Raw genomic sequence first — 18,924 nt, 5'->3', positions numbered from 1 at the left:
CAGTCCTGCAGCTGCAGTTCAGTGCTGGTGCAGCAGGGGGCGCTGGTTATTTTATTTTTCCACAGAGCCATCGTTGATAACGTGTCAGAGCTGAAAGAAAATGACCCTCACGTCCTTTAGAGCAGCTGATTTTGACCATACGTGTAGTGGATTTACCCATGATGCCTTGCTGTGCCTGCAGAGGCTGGAGGTGCAGATTTCGGAGCTACCTGCGTTTTACACAGCGGGTTCGATCCTGTTGGACACCGACCAGCTGAAGCGTTCGCTCACTCACGAGTGTCACAACTGGAAACGAGCTTTTGGCGCCGCTCTGAACCGCCGAGCGTCCACCGACATGAACGACATCCTGTTGTTCGTGGACACACTCACGAAACGTCTGCAGCGTCCAATCTCAGACCTGGATGATGTCAGAGCAGCCATGGCTGCGCTCAGAGAGGTGAGCCAGCATCTGATTGGCTGTGTGTTACGTCTGCACCTCCTCTTTTTGTTTAAATTCTTCTTTCAGCCCAGTAATTGAAAAATGATCCAGTTTTTCTTTTAGATTCTGATTAATTTATTTGTTCATAAACATACAGCTGCTAATGTCTGGCACTGCCAAAATAAATATATAAAAATGAAATTAGCCAATTTAATAAATGTGTCTTTCATTAATTGCACTAAAATAGTACAAAATCTATTTTAGGCATCAGTTATTTCAAAGAATTTAAATTTCAGTCTTTTCTTTATCTTTAATTTTGGCAGTTTCAGGCCTCCGTACTTTCTTCACATTCAGTCATGTTTTCTTTCTTCAGCTGTTTTTTCTCTCAGTCCTTCATGTAACAACCCACAGAGTAGAATTCATTCATGAGCCCCTCCCCTCACTCATTCCTCTCCTGCTCACTGTTGGAGATTCGGGAGGCGGAGTTTCACATCGACGCCACCATCGGGCCGGTGGAGGAATCCTTCGCCCTGCTGAACAGACACGAGTTGCTCTTTGGTGACGGGAACGGCGAGCGCGTGGACGGCCTGACGTACGCCTGGAAGAACCTCACTGACCTGGTGAGTCAGAGGGAGGGGCGTCATGTGACAGGTACAGGGATGCAGGTGTGTGTTATGTGTGTGTGTTGTGGCTTCAGGTGGTGCAGACCCAGAACACTCTGGTGCAGATTCAGCCCAGCATGAAGACAGACCTGCTGTCTGCAGTGCAGAGCCTCCAGAGCCAGGCTCAGAGCTTCTGCACTGACTACAACCAAAGGTATGCACACCTCAGAGAGGCACCTGCTCCAGGTGGGCGGGGTCATCCAAATATCCACACTATCAGCACCAACACTGACATTAGTATCAATACTTTGTTTTTGTCCTCCAAGTTCAGTATGTAACCTGTCCTGAACCTGGGCTACATACTGATAATATAATTGATTATGATAAATGCAGGGGCCCGGGGGTGGAGGGCTTGGCCCCGGCTGAAGCCAGCGAGCGGCTGCAGAGTTTTCAGGCAGAGTTCGATCAGCTGTGGAGAAAGTACACCACCTGCTCAGGTGGAGAGGAGCTGTTCGGGCTGCCTGTGAACGGTACGACTGAACGACTCGCCCGCCCACTTCCTGTTTGTCTGCCTCCTTCCTCACCGGCCGTCTCCTCCCCGCAGAGTATCCGGAGCTGCAGAGGATCCGGAGGGAGCTCTCCCTGCTGTCCAAACTCTACAGTCTGTACAGCTCGGTCACCGACAGCGTCGCCGTCTACTACGACATCCTGTGGGCTGACCTCAACATTGAGAAGATCAGCGCGGCGCTGCAGGACTTCCAGAACAGGTGCAGCTCATTAAGGCCTCAGCAGGACGTTCATGCCTCCACCTCACATGTTCCCAAACAGACACATGTTACTGTACTGATCAATGAAAGCATCCTGACCTCTGACCTCACAGCACAGCAGCTCAGCTTCAGTGTATAAAGACAATAAAAACATTATTTGAAGTCATGAAAGTTTGGATGTTAAATCTGTCATTAACGTTCTTAATGCCAAAGCTGAAACACATCAAACTGGATATGTGAGCATTTCAGTTTAGCTCGTGTCTTCAGTGGCTCACAGTTTGAGAAGCAGCAGGATAGATGAAAAAAAATCTGAGATTAGGAAACAAATGAATCTTGTTTATTGGCATTCATTGTTAAATATGTCGTTCACACACAGAGATGAAGTTTTGAAGTCTTTTTTTCAGGATCAGGAAGCTCCCACAGGCCCTGAAGGAGTGGCAGGCCTTCAGAGATCTGAAGAAAACCATCGATGACTTCACAGAGACGTGTCCTCTGCTCTACATGATGGCCAACAAGGTGCCAGAAACATTTCACTGTGAAGCACATATACCAGTAACGTCCATCTGCAGGCATTTACACAGCAGCACACAGGCGTGAGAGGAGGAGCTGGGGTGGAGTCCAGTTTCAGGGCGGTGTGCTGATAAGAGGAGCAGCTGTAGGATGGATGTGTGAAAGGAAATCAGCTGTGCTGGGAGCTTGATTTCATCACCTGCCTGAACCTCTGATTTAAGCAACACAGCCATCATGTTATGTTTGATTTGTTACTTATGCCCTAAATTCACTCACATTACAATTATTTGATGTTGATGCAGCCGACTGCAGAGCAGCTACACAGAAATGTTAGAAAGTGTCGTGGAATTACACAGAAGTTTGTAGAGTAATAAAATACTTTTTAAAGGAAGGAAAAACAGGAAACTAAGAAATTGCACCACCGTTTGTGGAACAGCTTCATTGGTGGACCGATGGATTTTGGCTGTGGCCTTCAGCGGGGGTGTGGTGTCATGTCCTGCAGGTACCACAGTGGAAAGACAACAGATGCTGGGACATGGGCCACGGGGAGCAGTGAGACTACATGTGCACATAAGGCTAGTTAGAGAGACGGAGGACAGACGGGTGACACAGGTGTAGACGGGCAGGAGATCACGAGAAAAGGAAGCAAAATTAGAGAAGACTATCAAAATAAAACAGGAAGTGACAGAGACACCTAACACAGAGACTGAGATTTCACAATAAGATACAGGGTACACAATAAATGTGAAATATTTACATGTTTGTTGAAAGTATATAATAATAATAATGTGTAATAAATGTGTGGCTCAGGCGATGCTGCACAGGCACTGGACTCGTCTCAGCGATGTGACCGGTCACAGCTTCCAGGTGGACTCTGACAGTTTCTGCCTGAGAAACATTATAGAGGCTCCGCTGCTGAAACACAGAGAGGACATCGAGGTCTGAGCCTGAAAACACTACACATCTAAACTGACCAGCCTAAACACACACACACACACACACACACACACACACACACACACACACACACACACAATCTGAAATGTGTCTGACGAATGTGCAAAGTTAGAAATTAACCTGGAAATGCAGCATGTGAGAAAGTCCCCGTAAGCCATTCTTACCTGAATTCATACAACCCTAAAATACTGGGTCAGTCCTAAAACTCCAGATTAAGATTACAGGTGAAAAATATTTCTGAAACTTTCATCTGAACTGATTTTTTTAAGAAAATGTATAAAATGCAAAGAAGAAAGAAAAACTGTTTTAATCCTGAAAGTTTATTAAAGCTGCTTTAATGTGGGAATGTGTTTTATCCGTGTGAACCAGGACGTTTGCATCAGCGCGGTGAAGGAGCGCGACATCGAGGCCAAGCTGAAGGACGTGGTGGCCGAGTGGAGCAGCCACACGCTCAGCTTCAGCACCTTCAGGAGCAGAGGAGAACTGCTGCTGAAAGGAGCCGAGACCGCAGAGAAAATCTCCATGATGGAGGACAGCCTGATGGTGCTGACGTCCCTGCTGAGCAACAGGTGAGGAGACGAGGGCAGAGGAGGTGAGGAGATGAGGGTGGAAGGAAAGCAAAGACGTCTCAGAGTCAGAAAGCAAGAAAAACGTGAGAGGCAGGAAAGAAAAGAAGGAATGCTGTTTGTGCATGCAGGGTTACACCTGTGGCTCTTTGCTCCGCAGGTACAACGCTCCGTACAAGCCCTCCATCCAGCTGTGGGTTCAGAAACTCTCCAACACCTCAGAGATCATCGAGAAGTGGCTGTCGGTTCAAAACCTCTGGATCTACCTTGAAGCGGTGTTTGTGGGTGGAGACATCGCCAAGCAGCTGCCTCAGGTAGGAGCAAACACTCAGACTTTTATTTGATATTTTTTCTTTCATATTTAAGACTGAAGTCGGAGTTTTAAACCTCGCAGGAAGCCAAACGTTTCCAGAACATCGACAAATCGTGGCAGAGGATCATGCAGCGAGCGCACGAGATTCCCAACGTGGTGCAATGCTGCGTGGGAGAGGAGACGCTCAGCCAGGTGTGGCCCGAGTGCTCCTGAGCAACACTCTGCCATGAGGCAAAATACGAATGTTTGATTCACATCAGCTCCATCTGTCCTCCTCCTCCAGCTGCTCCCTCACCTGCTGGAGCAGTTGGAGCTCTGTCAGAAGTCTCTTTCCGGTTACCTGGAGAAGAAACGGTTGGTGTTCCCTCGTTTTTTCTTCGTGTCCGACCCCGCCCTGCTGGAGATTCTGGGCCAAGCCTCTGACTCACACACTATACAGGTGACACGCTATACAGGTGACACACCTTACAGGTGACACGCTATACAGGTGACACATTATACAGGTGACACACTTTACAGGTGACACGCTATACAGGTGACACACCTTACAGGTGACACGCTATACAGGTGACACGCTATACAGGTGACACACTTTACAGGTGACACGTTATACAGGTGACACGTTATACAGGTGACACGTTATACAGGTGACACACTTTACAGGTGACACATTATACAGGTGACACACTTTACAGGTGACACGTTATACAGGTGACACACTTTACAGGTGACACGTTATACAGGTGACACACTTTACAGGTGACACATTATACAGGTGACACACTTTTCAGGTGACACACTATACAGGTGACACATTATACAGGTGACACAATATGCACATGACTCACTTTACAGCTGACACGTTATACAGGTGACACATACAGCTGATACACTTTACAGGTGACAGATTTACAGGTGACACATTATACACGTGACACATACAGGTGACACGTTATACAGGTGACAGATTTACAGGTGACACATTATACAGGTGACAGATTTACAGGTGACAGATTTACAGGTGACACATTATACAGGTGACACAATATGCACGTGACTCACTTTACAGGTGACACAATATGCAGGTGACACGTTATACAGGTGACACGTTATACAGGTGACAGATTTACAGGTGACAGATTTACAGGTGACACATTATACAGGTGACACGCTATACATGTGACGCGTTATACAGGTGACACGCTATACAGGTGACACACTTTTCAGGTGACACACTATACAGGTGACACAATATGCACATGACTCACTTTACAGGTGACAGATTTACAGTTGACACATTATACAGGTGACACATACAGGTGATACACTTTACAGGTGTCACATTATACAGGTGACACACTTTACAGGTGACACGTTATACAGGTAACACATACAGGTGATACACTTTACAGGTGTCACATTATACAGGTGACACGTTATACAGGTGACACGTAATACAGGTGACACATTATACAGGTGATACACTTTACAGGTGAAAGATTTACAGGTGACACATTATACAGGTGACACAATATGCACGTGACTCACTTTACAGGTGACACATCATACAGGTGACACGTTATACAGGTGACACGTTATACAGGTGACACATTATACAGGTGACAGATTTACAGGTGACAGATTTACAGGTGACACACTTTACAGGTGACACTCTATACAGGTGACACGTTATACAGGTGACACATTATACAGCTTACACATCATACAGGTGACACATTATACAGGTGACACGTTATACAGGTGACACGTTATACAGGTGACACGTTATACAGGTGACACGTTATACAGGTGACACACTTTACAGGTGACACATTATACAGGTGACACACTTTACAGGTGACACGTTATACAGGTGACACACTTTACAGGTGACACATTATACAGGTGACACACTTTCAGGTGACACATTATACAGGTGACACAGCAGCTCACAGGTTTCAGATCTGATGGGTTTGTATTTGCTGTCTGATGCTTCAGGTTCGCTCCTGCTGCTGAGTTTCTGCTTTCCTCTGCTCATGACATTGAATCTGCTTCCTTGCTCTGTGTCTGTCAGGCTCATCTGCTCAGTCTGTTCGATAACATTAACAGAGTTGTTTTCAATGAGAAAATCTACGACCAGATGATCAGTTTCCAGTCCCAAGAAGGAGAAACTGTGGAACTGGGCCAGCCAGTGCTGGCACAGGTAATCTCACCTCCACATAGAGACCTCCCAGTAATTCAGTTCCCTGTTACTTTTCCCTTAAACTGAATCATTTTATCAATCAGCATCTCACCTCCACTTGCAGGGGAATGTGGAGGTGTGGTTAGGAGAGCTGCTAGCTGGGGTGAGGGAAACCCTTCATGCTATCATCCGTCAGGCTTACCTGGCCATCAGTGACTCCGCCTTTAAGCTGCTGGAGTTCCAGTCGGCGTTCCCGGCTCAGATTGGCCTGCTGGGAATCCAGATGATCTGGACGAGAAACGCAGAAGAAGCACTCGTCCTCAGCAAGTCGGACAAGAAGGTGCTTTCATGCTTCAATTTGAGCTATTCTGTCTTTCCTATCTTGGTTTTTGGAGCCAAACGTGACCATATTTATGTGAGAGGGTGGAGATCTAAAGTTATCCACTAATGCTGCATTCACTTTGACTGTGTCTGCTACGTCGTAATATACAGTAATGTCCAACACAAACCATAGAATCACCCGCACTGAAACTATTGTTGGACAGTCAATTAACATCACAGCAGCCATATTACTGCTCAGATAATTGCTCTGGATATGCTTCCTACAGACTCTCAGGTTAAAATGCTCAACTTTACAGCAGAAATAAACAGTCAGTAATTACGGCTTGAATTTAGGCAGAATTAATAGATTGGCTCTTTTAGTAACAAGTCGGTGCAGTTTCTTTGTGTTCATCGTGTTCTCTCTTTTCAGGTAAGTGCGTTTTGTTTTCATTGTGTTTCAGTCAGAATCCATTTAACATAACCAAACCCCGTAGCTGGGTAACCAAACCAACCCTCCAAGTTGGTTGGTACAAAAAGAAAGCTCGTGTGGGGCAGAAGAGTCTTGAGGCAACTTTTGTTGTGATTTGGAGCTCTCTAAATAAAATAAGATAGAATTTAATTAAGGCTATGGTGATTATTTACAGGGTCTTCTCGTGTCATTCTTCTCTCCTGACTGTCCCCATCTTATTGGTTGCCAGATCATGCAAACGACCAATCAGAAGTTCCTGGACCTCCTCAATGAGCTCATCGACATGACCACTCGAGAGCTGAGCAGGAACGAAAGGACCAAATATGAGACGCTGATCACCATCCACGTCCACCAGAGAGACATTTTCGATGATCTGGTGAACCAAAGAGCAAACATATAAACAAACATCTAAATACTGTTTGATAGTGTCTGTCACAGTGGGTCATATGACTTTGTGTTTGTCAGGTGAGGATGAACGTGCGCTCGGCTTCAGACTTCGAATGGCAGAAACAGTCGAGGTTTTACTTCCTGGAGGAGACTGACAGATGTGTCATCCAGATCACAGATGTGGAGTTCAGCTACTGTAATGAATACCTGGGCTGCACAGACAGGCTGGTCATCACCCCGCTGACAGACAGGTACACACACTCCAGCCTCACTGACTGACGCCTGTGGACTCACTGATTCACAAACACTGAACATCTGTCCAGGTGTTACATCACTCTGTCCCAGGCTCTGGGGATGAGTATGGGCGGAGCTCCGGCCGGACCAGCAGGAACAGGTAATGTGTGTGTGTGTGTGTGTGTGTGTGTGTGAAATGAAGCTGAACTCTTGCATGCTACTGTGTGTGTGTGTGTGTGTGTGTGTGTGTGTGTGGTGTGTGTGTGTGTGTGTGTGTGAAATGAAGCTGAACTCTTGCATGCTACTGTGTGTGTGTGTGTGTGTGTGTGTGTGTGTGTGTGTGTGTGTGTGTGTGTGTGTTTGCAGGTAAAACGGAGACCACTAAAGACATGGGTCGCTGTCTGGGGAAGTATGTGGTGGTCTTTAACTGTTCGGACCAGATGGACTACAGAGGACTGGGACGCATCTACAAAGGTGTGTGAGTGTGTGGATGGTGGACACCGGAAATATTGTCCCTGCTGTTGACACTATCTTATCACCCCACTGAGTAGAAGAGAGGTTAGTCAACCACGAGGCCCGGCCCGCTCTGACAGGACGGGGCTCTGCAGAGGTTCACTACCTAACATGGACCCACAGCTGTTGTCTGTGGTATCTGGTAACCTGGAACAAATGTTCATTAGATGTTCTTGAATGCAGAGCCATGCCAGAGTGGCAGATCCTCATGAAGACATATTTCTCCTGAGTCAGAGACAAAAGTGTGGAAGTAAATATGTTAGAATGATACGTGGAGGCCAGTCGCCCACTCTTCTATGATACATAACTCTGTATGATACATAAGTTATGGCATCTTCTTAACATGTAATAAACATGTGATCATTTTATCAAAATGCTGATCTGAAAGTGCAGTGCTGTGTCTGCAGGTCTGGCTCAGTCCGGAGCCTGGGGCTGCTTTGATGAGTTTAACCGCATCGAGCTGCCGGTGCTTTCTGTCGCCGCCCAGCAGATCTACATCGTGCTGCAGTGTAAGAAGAACAAGAAGAAGCAGTTTGTCTTCACCGACGGAGATGTGGTCGACATGGATCCCGAGTTCGGCATCTTCCTCACCATGGTACCTCATCTCTGATCTAATGAACACTCTGGTGTTAGTTTAAGTCAACAGTAAATCATCAGAGTCACTCTGCATATGAAACAATGCACTGTTCACTATTCAGTGTTCTTTAAGTGAGCAGTTGTGGATACATGAAGGCAGCTCAGTAACTAGAGTGAACCACAGTTCCAGCACTGAGCGTGCTGATGTTCCTCCGCTCAGAAAGTTCTAGTAACTTCTCGGTTTTCCAGAATCCCGGTTACGCCGGCCGTCAGGAGCTGCCTGAAAACCTGAAGATTCAGTTCCGTACAGTAGCCATGATGGTCCCGGACCGAGCCATCATCATGAGGGTTAAATTGGCCAGTGCTGGTTTCCGTGACAACCAGGTCCTAAGCAGGAAGTTCTACACCCTCTACAAACTGTGTGAGGAGCAGCTGTCCAAACAGGTGGGTGATCCTGATGCTGTAACCACCACACATCCTGTCCTTCTTGGTGTTAGATGATGGATTTTCTTATTTCTCCGTTGTCCTTCTTTTTAAAGTGTTACTCATGCATTTAATCATATTATTATTTATAATTTTTCTGGTCTTTCTCACCAGGTCCATTATGATTTCGGTCTGAGGAACATTTTGTCAGTTTTGAGGACGTTGGGAGCTGTGAAGCGATCTAACCCGTCAGAACCAGAGAAGACCGTGGTGATGAGGGTCCTGAGGGACATGAACCTCTCCAAACTGGTGTGTGTGTTAGTAATATATGCAGAAATAAGACTTTATGTTTTAAGTTTTTACTTCATCATTATCAGACGTGTTAGAGTTGCCCACTAGGGGGAGCCCTCATCATCGTCACAGTCAGCCATCCTGATTGCTTCTGTGACTTTCTGTAGGTGGACGAGGACGAGCCTCTGTTTATGAGTCTGATCAATGACCTGTTTCCTGGCATTGGTACGTTTCTTTCACATAACACTGAAACACACTAGCAGAGGCGTCATGAGTACACGACGGCTCTCATACTGTGTGCTTTTCTTTCATCCCCCTCTGCAGTTCTGGATAAAGCCGGTTATCCAGACTTGGAGTCGGCCATCTTTAATCAGGCTCAGCAGGCGGTCTGATCCCTCACCTGCCCTGGATCCTCAAACTGGTCCAGCTCTATGAGGCGAGAGAGTCCGACATGGTGATGATCCCGACAGACAGACACAATTATCTGGACACAGTGACACATTAATTAGTCTTTCTCGTCTCGCCACTCAGCTTCATTTACAGTTCCAATGTAAATTAGTGGAAAGAACCCTCAACATTAGTTTCTATGATCATTAAACACATAAACTGCATGTTTAGACTCATCAGTCTAATGTGATTAGAAAGTGCTGCAAAGGTTTGCTAACTTTCTCCTCAAAATGAGGTTTAAACAGTTTTCAGTGCAGGTTATTATTCTACATGTACACAGAGTTTCACAACATTATGGCTTCATTACTCTGTTAAACACAACACCAACACAATCTGTCTTTGGCTGCTGTCACAACAACATAACCCACACTTACTGTGGATATGGATATAGTAACGTGATACTAAACACTTAGAAACCAACAGCTTATTAAAAACATAAATGTTATATAATATAATTTGGTATATAAAAGTTTAAAAAGCTTCTGGTGCACAAATCTGTTACAGTAAATCTTTATTTTATATACAAACAGTGTTCAATAATGCTGAGGTTACAGACACACTGATGGCAATGCTAAAGAGTCTTCAGCACAGATGGGAGTTGAGCTGTCCTGTGCTCGTGCAGGTATGATGACGCTGGGTCCGAGCGGTGCTGGGAAGACGGCGTGCATCCACACGCTGATGAAGGCCATGTCTGAATGCGGCTCGCCCCACCGAGAGATGAGGATGAACCCCAAAGCCATCACAGCCTCGCAGATGTTCGGCATGCTGGACGTGACTACCAACGACTGGACGGACGGCATTTTCTCCACACTGTGGAGGAAAACTCTGAAAGGCAAAAAGGTTGATGGAAACTCAACATGTTCCCTACATTCATGATGCTCCAGTGCATATGTATATGTACGTGTGTGTGTGTGTGTGTGTGTGTGTGTGTGTGTGTGTGTGTGTGTGTGTGTGTGTGTGTGTGTGTGTCAGGGGGAATACATCTGGATTGTGCTGGATGGTCCGGTGGATGCCATCTGGATCGAGAATCTGAACTCCGTTTTAGACGACAACAAAACTCTGACGCTGGCAAATGGCGATCGAATCCCCATGGCTCCCTGCTGCAAGGTCAAAGCAAAACAAACAAAGCTCACCTCACTTCAGCCAGACAGTCACTGTGGTGCAGTTTGACATAATCCACAAACATAATGATCAGAAAGCGGAGATGCATCGAGGTCAAGTCAAGCCACGTATTTTATATTCTTCCCTCAGATTGTCTTTGAGCCCCACAACATCGACAACGCCTCCCCAGCCACTGTGTCCAGGAATGGGATGGTGTTCATGAGCTCGTCAGTGCTCAGCTGGAGGCCCATCCTGCAGGCCTGGTTACAGAAACTAGCAGAGCAGCAGGCCAGCGCTCTGAAACACTGCTTCGACTGCTGCTACCAGGTGAGAGCCGCCGGGACACAATTCAATTCAATTCAATTCAATTCAGTTTTATTTATATAGCGCCAAATCACAACGAAAGTCGCCTCAAGGCGCTTTATATTGTACAGTATACTCTATAATAACAGATACAGAGAAAAACCCAACAATCATATGACCCCCTATGAGCAAGCACTTTGGCGACAGTGGGAAGGAAAAACTCCCTTTTAACAGGAAGAAACCTCTGGGAGAACCAGGCTCAGGGAGGGGTGGGGCCATCTGCTGCGACCGGTTGGGGTGAGAGAAGGAAAACAGGATAAAGATATGCTGTGGAAGAGAGACAGAGATTAGACTTATTTATCATTTTAATATTTATAAGATGTTACCACCTGGTCAAACATACACAACAAAGGAGCAGCAAAGCAGTGAACCATATAATAACCTCATCTGAACTCAACAAACAAGGATCAAAGCTTCTTAATTCAATTCTCTTCAGTTTTATTTATGTAGCACCAACAACTATCACCTCCAAGCACTTTGTGTTGTCGGCCACAGACTCTTCAATATTACACAAAAGAAGGAAAAACGAGGAAAAGCAAGTGCACTGTGACTCAAACTGGTCCCAGCACAGCACCCTGATGAACTCCATAATTAATCATAGTGAACTTAGTGAGACATGAACACTGCTATAGACACCAAACATGTTTTCTTACCCGCTGTAAACATGTTTATTTCTGCTGTAACGTTGGACATGTTACCCTGTTACCCTATCCACCTCTGGTGGATGTTAGAGGAACTGCAGTTTTTAGCACTTGACCATTGAAAGTCTGTTCAGTTTGGTGTTTATCACTTGTTTCCAGCACCCATGTAGCCAAACATCAGTTACTGATGACGTTGTAAGCAGAGATTAGAAATGCATCAACCTTAAAGGTAAAGAAATCATCAGACAGCAGGAAAGCTAAAGGTTAGTTTTGTATTCTCCTGTTTCAGGACTTGTTGGACTTTGTCTTCACTGCTGTGTCCCCTAAGATGCAGGTGCTGGAGTGTATGTACATCAAACAGACTATTGACCTGCTGCAGGTAGGACACAGCAGTAAAACCCAAGAAAAACTAGAATCTATAAGTCTTCGAAGTTCTTGTTGCCCTTTTGTTTGGTTATTTTTCATATTTGTGCTTTCAGGGTTTGCTCCCAGCAGCGCAGGACAAACAGGGTGGCCATGATCATGTGGGACGCATGTTTGTCTTTGCAGTCATGTGGTCTCTGGGTGCACTGCTGGAGCTGGATGACAGAGCCAAGATGGAGGCCTTCCTGAAGGTGTGTGAAAGTTTTCTTTGACTCCATAACAAACCTCGTTTTCAAATCAAATGAACCTGTAGTGAATATTTACAGTCTACAGAGGAGGGATTACTCACCTTTACCCGCCCCCCCCTTAAGAAGAGGGCTAGGATTACGGCTAGTTTAGATACCACACCAATCAAACTGTGACTGGTTCCAAGCAAAAAGGTAAAAGACATCTAACAAAGGGTCACTCATCTGGAAATGAGTCAGTCCAGCACTGCTCTGTTATCACAATACTGAACACCACGGCCTCCAAGGCTGGAGCAAACGAGTCACATGGTACTTTAAAAAAAGGTTTTAAGGGTTCATCTGGTTGGAAATGGATGTAAATATTCCATTTGAGGTGACAGGTGTTTTTGTTTTTGTCTCAAAGGGCCACAGCTCATCTCTGGACCTGCCACCCACTCAGGACGACCAGACCATCTTTGAGTTCACCGTCAGCGAGCAGGGACACTGGGAGCACTGGTCCAACAAGGTGAGAGGACTCGATGTTTCTCCTGAGTGTTAATCACAGAGAATGAAGTCAGCATGCTGCATGCATGTTCTGTGTTTATGGTTCTGATCAGGTCCCAGAGTATGTCTACCCCAAAGACCATGTCCCTGACTACTCGTCCATCCTGGTTCCCAACGTAGACAACGTGAGGACGGACTTCCTGATGCAGACCATCATGAAGCAGAGGAAGGCCGTGCTGCTGATCGGAGAGCAAGGAACAGCCAAGACCGTCATGATTAAAGTAAGAGTGCGCTCAACCGTTCACCAGCACAGGCTAGCACAGGCTACAGCATGCAGCTTGCTCTCTGGCTCCCCCTGTAGGGCTACACTGGAAAGCTCGACCCAGAGCTCCACCTCAGTAAGACGGTGAACTTCTCTTCGGCCACGCTGCCCGGCATGTTCCAGAGGACGCTCGAGAGCTACATCGACAAACGCATGGGCACCACCTACGGGCCGCCAGCCGGACGCAGGATGACCGTCTTCATAGACGACATCAACATGCCCATAATCAACGAATGGGGCGACCAGGTGGGCTTCAGGCTCTCTGTGATTGGTCAAATTTTTGCTAGCTTACCTCTTTGTTTCTCACAGAATAACCTCCACCTCACATCACAAACAACCAATCAGCTCAGTTTTTTCTCCCCACCCTGTTCTCTCTCTAATATGCATGTAACCAATCAGATTATTATATCTCTGACACGCCCCCACATCTCACTCAGATAACCAATGAGATTGTGCGTCAGCTGATGGAGCAGGGAGGTTTCTACAGCCTGGATCGTCCAGGAGAGTTCATCACTGTGGTGGATGTTCAGGTGAAGTTTGGCTGTGGTTGGAGCGCTGTGGCACATTCTGGATGTTTCCATGATGACAGACTGATGAAGGTTACTGTGAGCAAAGGCAGGAGCACGCTACAGATATAATGGAGTATTACAGGTGTACCTAATAAAGTGGAGGGAAATATATGAAGTGAACACAAACCTGTTGGTTTGAGGGATGCCTTTTAAATCATAAACAGAGAGATGATGATGATGATGTTAGATCATCTGCTCTGTGACTGACTGATGTGTGTAATAATGTTTACAAGCTGGCGGCAGCCATGATTCACCCCGGCGGCGGCCGGAACGACATCCCTCAGCGTCTGAAGCGCCAGTTCTCTATCTTTAACTGCACGCTGCCCTCCAACTCCTCCATCGATAAGATCTTTGGCACTGTGGCTCAGGGCTACTTCTGCCCAGAGAGAGGCTTCCCGCCCGTGTGCCAGCTCGCCGCCGCCCTCGTCCCCACCACCAGGCGGGTGTGGCAGGCCGTGAAGGCGAAGGTTTGTTTTTTAAATAAGATCAAATCGGACCTTCAGAATAAAAGAAGGCTAAAATGTATTTAATTCTTTATAAACAGTCATTAAAAAATAATATTTAAAGCAGCTGATAATCACTAAAAGATCCCCTCTGAGCTTTTTTCAGGTTAATTCTCATATATTTATGTGAGGATGGAGGACATGAGGAGGGACTTTGTTCTAATCAGGATAATCAATACTTAATAATCAAAGTATTATCATCAAACTTCATTCCATCCTGTGTCATCCAGGATGTATCAGATCTATGCTCGTGATTAGTTCACCCCTTCATTTAATGATGATGGAGATTAAATGTCTCTTTTCATTTGAAGGTCACATTTACTGCACATAGATTCAGAACTCTAACAAAGATACCAAAAGACCAGAAATGATAAATATTATCAAAATCAAAGTTCAATAATAATGTCAAACTGAAAACTCTGGCTCGACGACCCAGGCACCCCAACAAATTTGACATTTTGATGAGTTTTGCTGTAATTGTAACTTTATTTTGCTTGACTTGATTTTGTTTGCATTCAGTCTGTGGATGTTTCTCAGATCTTCTCTCTCTCCTCAGATGTTACCGTCTCCTGCAAAGTTTCACTACATCTTCAACCTGCGTGACCTCAGCAGAATCTGGCAGGTAGAAAAAAATCACACGTAGTTTGATTTCTTCTTCTTTTAATCCTGAATAAACGTTTTGTTCTTTCTTTCTGAGATTTTTCTTATTGACACATTTCTACTGAAGCAACTCTCTGACCCGGCGATGTGAACGAGTCCCTGTGTGTTTCAGGGGATCCTCACGGTGAAGTCAGAGGTGTGTCAGAGCTCTGAGCTCCTCTCGGCTCTCTTCCATCACGAGTGCTGCAGAGCGATCGCCGATCGATTCGTCGACAGCGGCGACAGACAAGCGTTCGGCAGCATCGTGGAGACGGTGTGTGCACTCTGACATCATCACTGTGACCCTCAGTCACAGTTTACAGAACATAAAGAACATGATCTGCTGCTTGTTTTGCCAAAGACTGAGTTTCATTTTTACAGTAAAATAAATGATCAAAATGTCAAATATTTCATTCTTTTACAGATGATTTGCTACCAGAGGAGCTTTGCATGAGTCACAGTTCAGAATAATCTTTATTTATCTGATATCAGGCTTTTGTTCAGGAATAAAATCAGCAGCTATATGAACGGGATCATTACATCTTTGGTCCGCTTCTGTCGGCTCTCGTGTTGCGTCTGTGTTTCCTGTCTGTGCGTCTTTGTCACCCTTTGTGTTTTGTTTTTGTCGTCTTTTTGTATGTCTGCTTTTACTTCCCTTCATTGTAGTTTTCCCGCCCTGATTGTTTCCACCTGACTCTGTGTTCAGTCATGTATTTTACTTCCTGCTCGTGCTTCTGTTTCTTGGTTTGATTCACTATTAAAGCTCGTCTAAAACTCTTTCTGTGTAAAACTGAATTTTCAGTGCAAAATAAAAACATTGTTATCCAATAAACGTCTCTGGAATCAGAGCCGACAGATTAAAGATGATACAGGAACTTATCTCATGAGACACCAACAACTGTTTATTTAAAGTGCGGTGTCAACAGCAGTGAGTAAATCTTCTTTACTGTATCTAACGCTCCTCTCCCTCAGGTCACAGTGGAGGATCATGGGAGAGCTCTGACTGAGCATGCTCAGTGGAACAGCTGCTTTGTGGACTTCCTGCGTGAAGCCCCGGAGGCAACGGGAGATGAACCTGAAGACGCTGAGCTGGAGGCTCCGAAGGTCTCAGAATCTGATTTATTTTAATATTTTTATTAAAGTGAATTTTTTATTTAGTCTGTTTTTAAGTTAAATAAAGTCCAGCAAAAATGAGAAGAGACAAAGTCTTCAGTTTCCTCAGTGTTGGATAGTTTTCTGATGGTTTCTAAGTGTGGACACCGATATGATTGACAGGTGTACGAGCCAATCCCATCGCTGGACCTTCTGGCAGAGCGGCTGTCGGTTTTTCAGCAGCAGTACAACGAGGTGGTGAGAGGCGGAGCCATGGACCTGGTCTTCTTCAAGGTGATGATGACTCCTGTCACACTCTTCACCTTCACACATGATCTTTGTTCATATCAGCTGATGGTGACCCTCTGTGTGTGGTCCAACGACAGGACGCGATGATCCACCTGATGAGGATCTCACGCATCCTGAGGGCGCCACAAGGAAGCGCCCTGCTGGTCGGGGGTGGGAGGGTCGGGAAGCAGAGCCTGGCGAGGCTCGCGTCGTTCATCGCAGGATACCAAACCTTCCAGATCACACTGAGCAGGTGTGTGCTTCCTGCGATTCATCGTGACCAACGGAAAATAAACACAAATAAGTCAGGTGTGAAAAACAAACTCCGCCTACTGTTTAAGCGGGTCATTGGGCAGAAATCTAAACAAGCGGTGGGACACAGTCTCAGTGTCCACTCATCCAATCATCATCCAGTGTCCACTCATCCAATCATCATCCAGTGTCCACTCATCCAATCATCATCCAGTGTCCACTCATCCAATCATCATCCAGTGTCCCTCATCCAATCATCATCCAGTGTCCCTCATCCAATCATCATCCAGTGTCCCTCATCCACAATATATTCACGCTCCTCCCTTTCTGGCCGAACTCCTCACAAACCCGCAGAAGAAAGTCTGTAAATGAAGTTCTGTGATAAACTATTTTATTTATATAGCAGCAAATTAAACAACAGCCGCCTCACTGTGTTTATACTGTAAGATAAAGACCCTACAATAACACCACCAATCAGACGACCCCCTGTGAACAAGCACTTGGTGACAGTGGGAAGGAAAAACTCCCTTTGAACAGGAAGAAAAGAAGCAGAACCAGGCTCAGGGAGGGGCGGGGCTATCTGCCACCACCTGTTGGGGTTGACGGAGGAAGACATTCATTTACTTTTCGAACATTCTTCCCCCAACAAATATTTAACACAATAAAAATGAATTTTCTTCCTGCTGAAAGGGAGTTTTTCCTTCATAGGGGATCGTCTCATTGTTGCGGTTTCTCTGTATTACTTACAGTATAAGTGTGTGTGTGTGTGTGTGTGTGTGTGTGTGTGTGTGTGTGTGTGTGTGTGTGTGTGTGTGTGTGTGTGTGTGTGTGCTGCAGGTCGTACAGCAGCAGTAACCTGCTGGAGGATCTGAAGTCTCTGTATCGGATCGCAGGTCAGCGCGGGAAAGGCGTCACCTTCCTGTTCAGCGACAATGACATCAAAGAAGAAGCCTTCCTGGGTGCCAACGATCAGCTGACAGCTTTGATGATTCACAGCAGAAACTCGCTCACGTCTTTAGTTTGCACCACAGCAGAACAAACATCACCTGAAACTTTATCTGTTCATGTGAATCATCATGTGAAATATCAGGAAGTCTGAATGTAAAGGGAGGAAAACAGATTTTTTTTACACTGTTTGTTTGTCCTGCTGATGGAAGCAAAGGTCAGAGGTCATGGGGTCAGGAGGTCAGGGCCCGTCTTGTTTTCTGACTCCTGTCTCCTCTCCTGCAGAATACATGAACAACGTCCTGGCGAGCGGTGAAGTTTCCAACCTGTTTGCTCGAGACGAGCTGGATGACATCACTCAGGACCTGATTCCCGTGATGAAGCGCCAGCATCCTCGCCGCCCGCCAACACCTGAGAACCTCTACGACTTTTTCCTGTCCCGCGTGCGGAGCAACCTCCACGTGGTCCTCTGTTTCTCGCCTGTCGGGGAGAAGTTTCGCTCTCGTGCCTTAAAGGTGCGGCGAGGACTCAGGTTCACCGGTCACATGACCCTGATGATGATGTAAGCTGGTGGAGCCAAAGGCTCTGTCCTCCTAAGAATTACTGTTTCTCATCAGTGACCTTTGACCTCTGCCCTGGACAGTTCCCGGGTCTGATTTCCGGCTGCACAGTGGACTGGTTCCAGCGTTGGCCTCAGGACGCCCTCATCGCTGTATCGCATCACTTCCTGTCTCAGTACCAGGACCTCCGCTGCTCAGAGGACATCAAGCAAAGCGTTGTGGTTACCATGGGAACCTTCCAGGTAGCGCTCCCACAGTGATCAGGTACCTTATTATTGCCAGCGTGTTGAGCGGACTGATCACATGACCGAGGTGTTCACAGGACCTGGTGGCAGAGAAGTGCGGCGAGTACTTTGAGCGTTTCCGCCGCCAGACGTTTGTGACGCCTAAGTCCTACCTGTCCTTCATCGACAGCTACAAGCTGGTCTACACGGAGAAGATCGCTCACGTCGGCACGCTGGCCAGCGCATGCAGACAGGTGAGGATGGTTTGATGGGAGGGGCTAAACCGTCCTGTGCTTCCTGTCTCAGGTGGAGGTGGAGAGGCGAGCTGATGCTGCGCATGCTTGTGATGCTTCCTGCA

The 18,924-nt window shown here is 46.3% G+C and overlaps 1 protein-coding gene across 1 annotated transcript in view; it reads left to right on the top strand.

The window, feature by feature from the left end:
* The window catches only part of LOC116311883 (dynein heavy chain 5, axonemal-like), a 53,635-nt gene that overhangs the window by 18,861 nt on the left and 15,850 nt on the right, over positions 1 to 18,924 (top strand). Inside the window, 43 exon segments of the mRNA XM_039598095.1 lie at positions 182 to 436; positions 889 to 1,038; positions 1,116 to 1,234; positions 1,414 to 1,550; positions 1,625 to 1,787; positions 2,192 to 2,303; positions 3,108 to 3,236; positions 3,624 to 3,823; positions 3,981 to 4,134; positions 4,215 to 4,325; positions 4,417 to 4,572; positions 6,208 to 6,336; positions 6,440 to 6,655; positions 7,335 to 7,481; positions 7,571 to 7,743; positions 7,816 to 7,886; positions 8,093 to 8,200; positions 8,647 to 8,834; positions 9,065 to 9,259; positions 9,413 to 9,547; positions 9,697 to 9,754; positions 9,854 to 9,910; positions 9,913 to 9,965; positions 10,580 to 10,816; positions 10,949 to 11,083; positions 11,228 to 11,404; positions 12,371 to 12,460; positions 12,561 to 12,695; positions 13,093 to 13,194; positions 13,286 to 13,453; positions 13,534 to 13,740; positions 13,932 to 14,024; positions 14,297 to 14,530; positions 15,123 to 15,188; positions 15,339 to 15,479; positions 16,178 to 16,309; positions 16,481 to 16,579; positions 16,684 to 16,838; positions 17,675 to 17,796; positions 18,068 to 18,297; positions 18,426 to 18,584; positions 18,665 to 18,803; positions 18,806 to 18,820. Coding sequence (XP_039454029.1) covers positions 182 to 436; positions 889 to 1,038; positions 1,116 to 1,234; positions 1,414 to 1,550; positions 1,625 to 1,787; positions 2,192 to 2,303; positions 3,108 to 3,236; positions 3,624 to 3,823; positions 3,981 to 4,134; positions 4,215 to 4,325; positions 4,417 to 4,572; positions 6,208 to 6,336; positions 6,440 to 6,655; positions 7,335 to 7,481; positions 7,571 to 7,743; positions 7,816 to 7,886; positions 8,093 to 8,200; positions 8,647 to 8,834; positions 9,065 to 9,259; positions 9,413 to 9,547; positions 9,697 to 9,754; positions 9,854 to 9,910; positions 9,913 to 9,965; positions 10,580 to 10,816; positions 10,949 to 11,083; positions 11,228 to 11,404; positions 12,371 to 12,460; positions 12,561 to 12,695; positions 13,093 to 13,194; positions 13,286 to 13,453; positions 13,534 to 13,740; positions 13,932 to 14,024; positions 14,297 to 14,530; positions 15,123 to 15,188; positions 15,339 to 15,479; positions 16,178 to 16,309; positions 16,481 to 16,579; positions 16,684 to 16,838; positions 17,675 to 17,796; positions 18,068 to 18,297; positions 18,426 to 18,584; positions 18,665 to 18,803; positions 18,806 to 18,820 — 6,052 coding nt within the window.

This window comes from Oreochromis aureus, linkage group 2 (genome assembly GCF_013358895.1).
Source record: "Oreochromis aureus strain Israel breed Guangdong linkage group 2, ZZ_aureus, whole genome shotgun sequence".
Taxonomy (NCBI): domain Eukaryota; kingdom Metazoa; phylum Chordata; class Actinopteri; order Cichliformes; family Cichlidae; genus Oreochromis; species Oreochromis aureus.
This window is presented reverse-complemented; position numbering and strand designations above follow the sequence as displayed.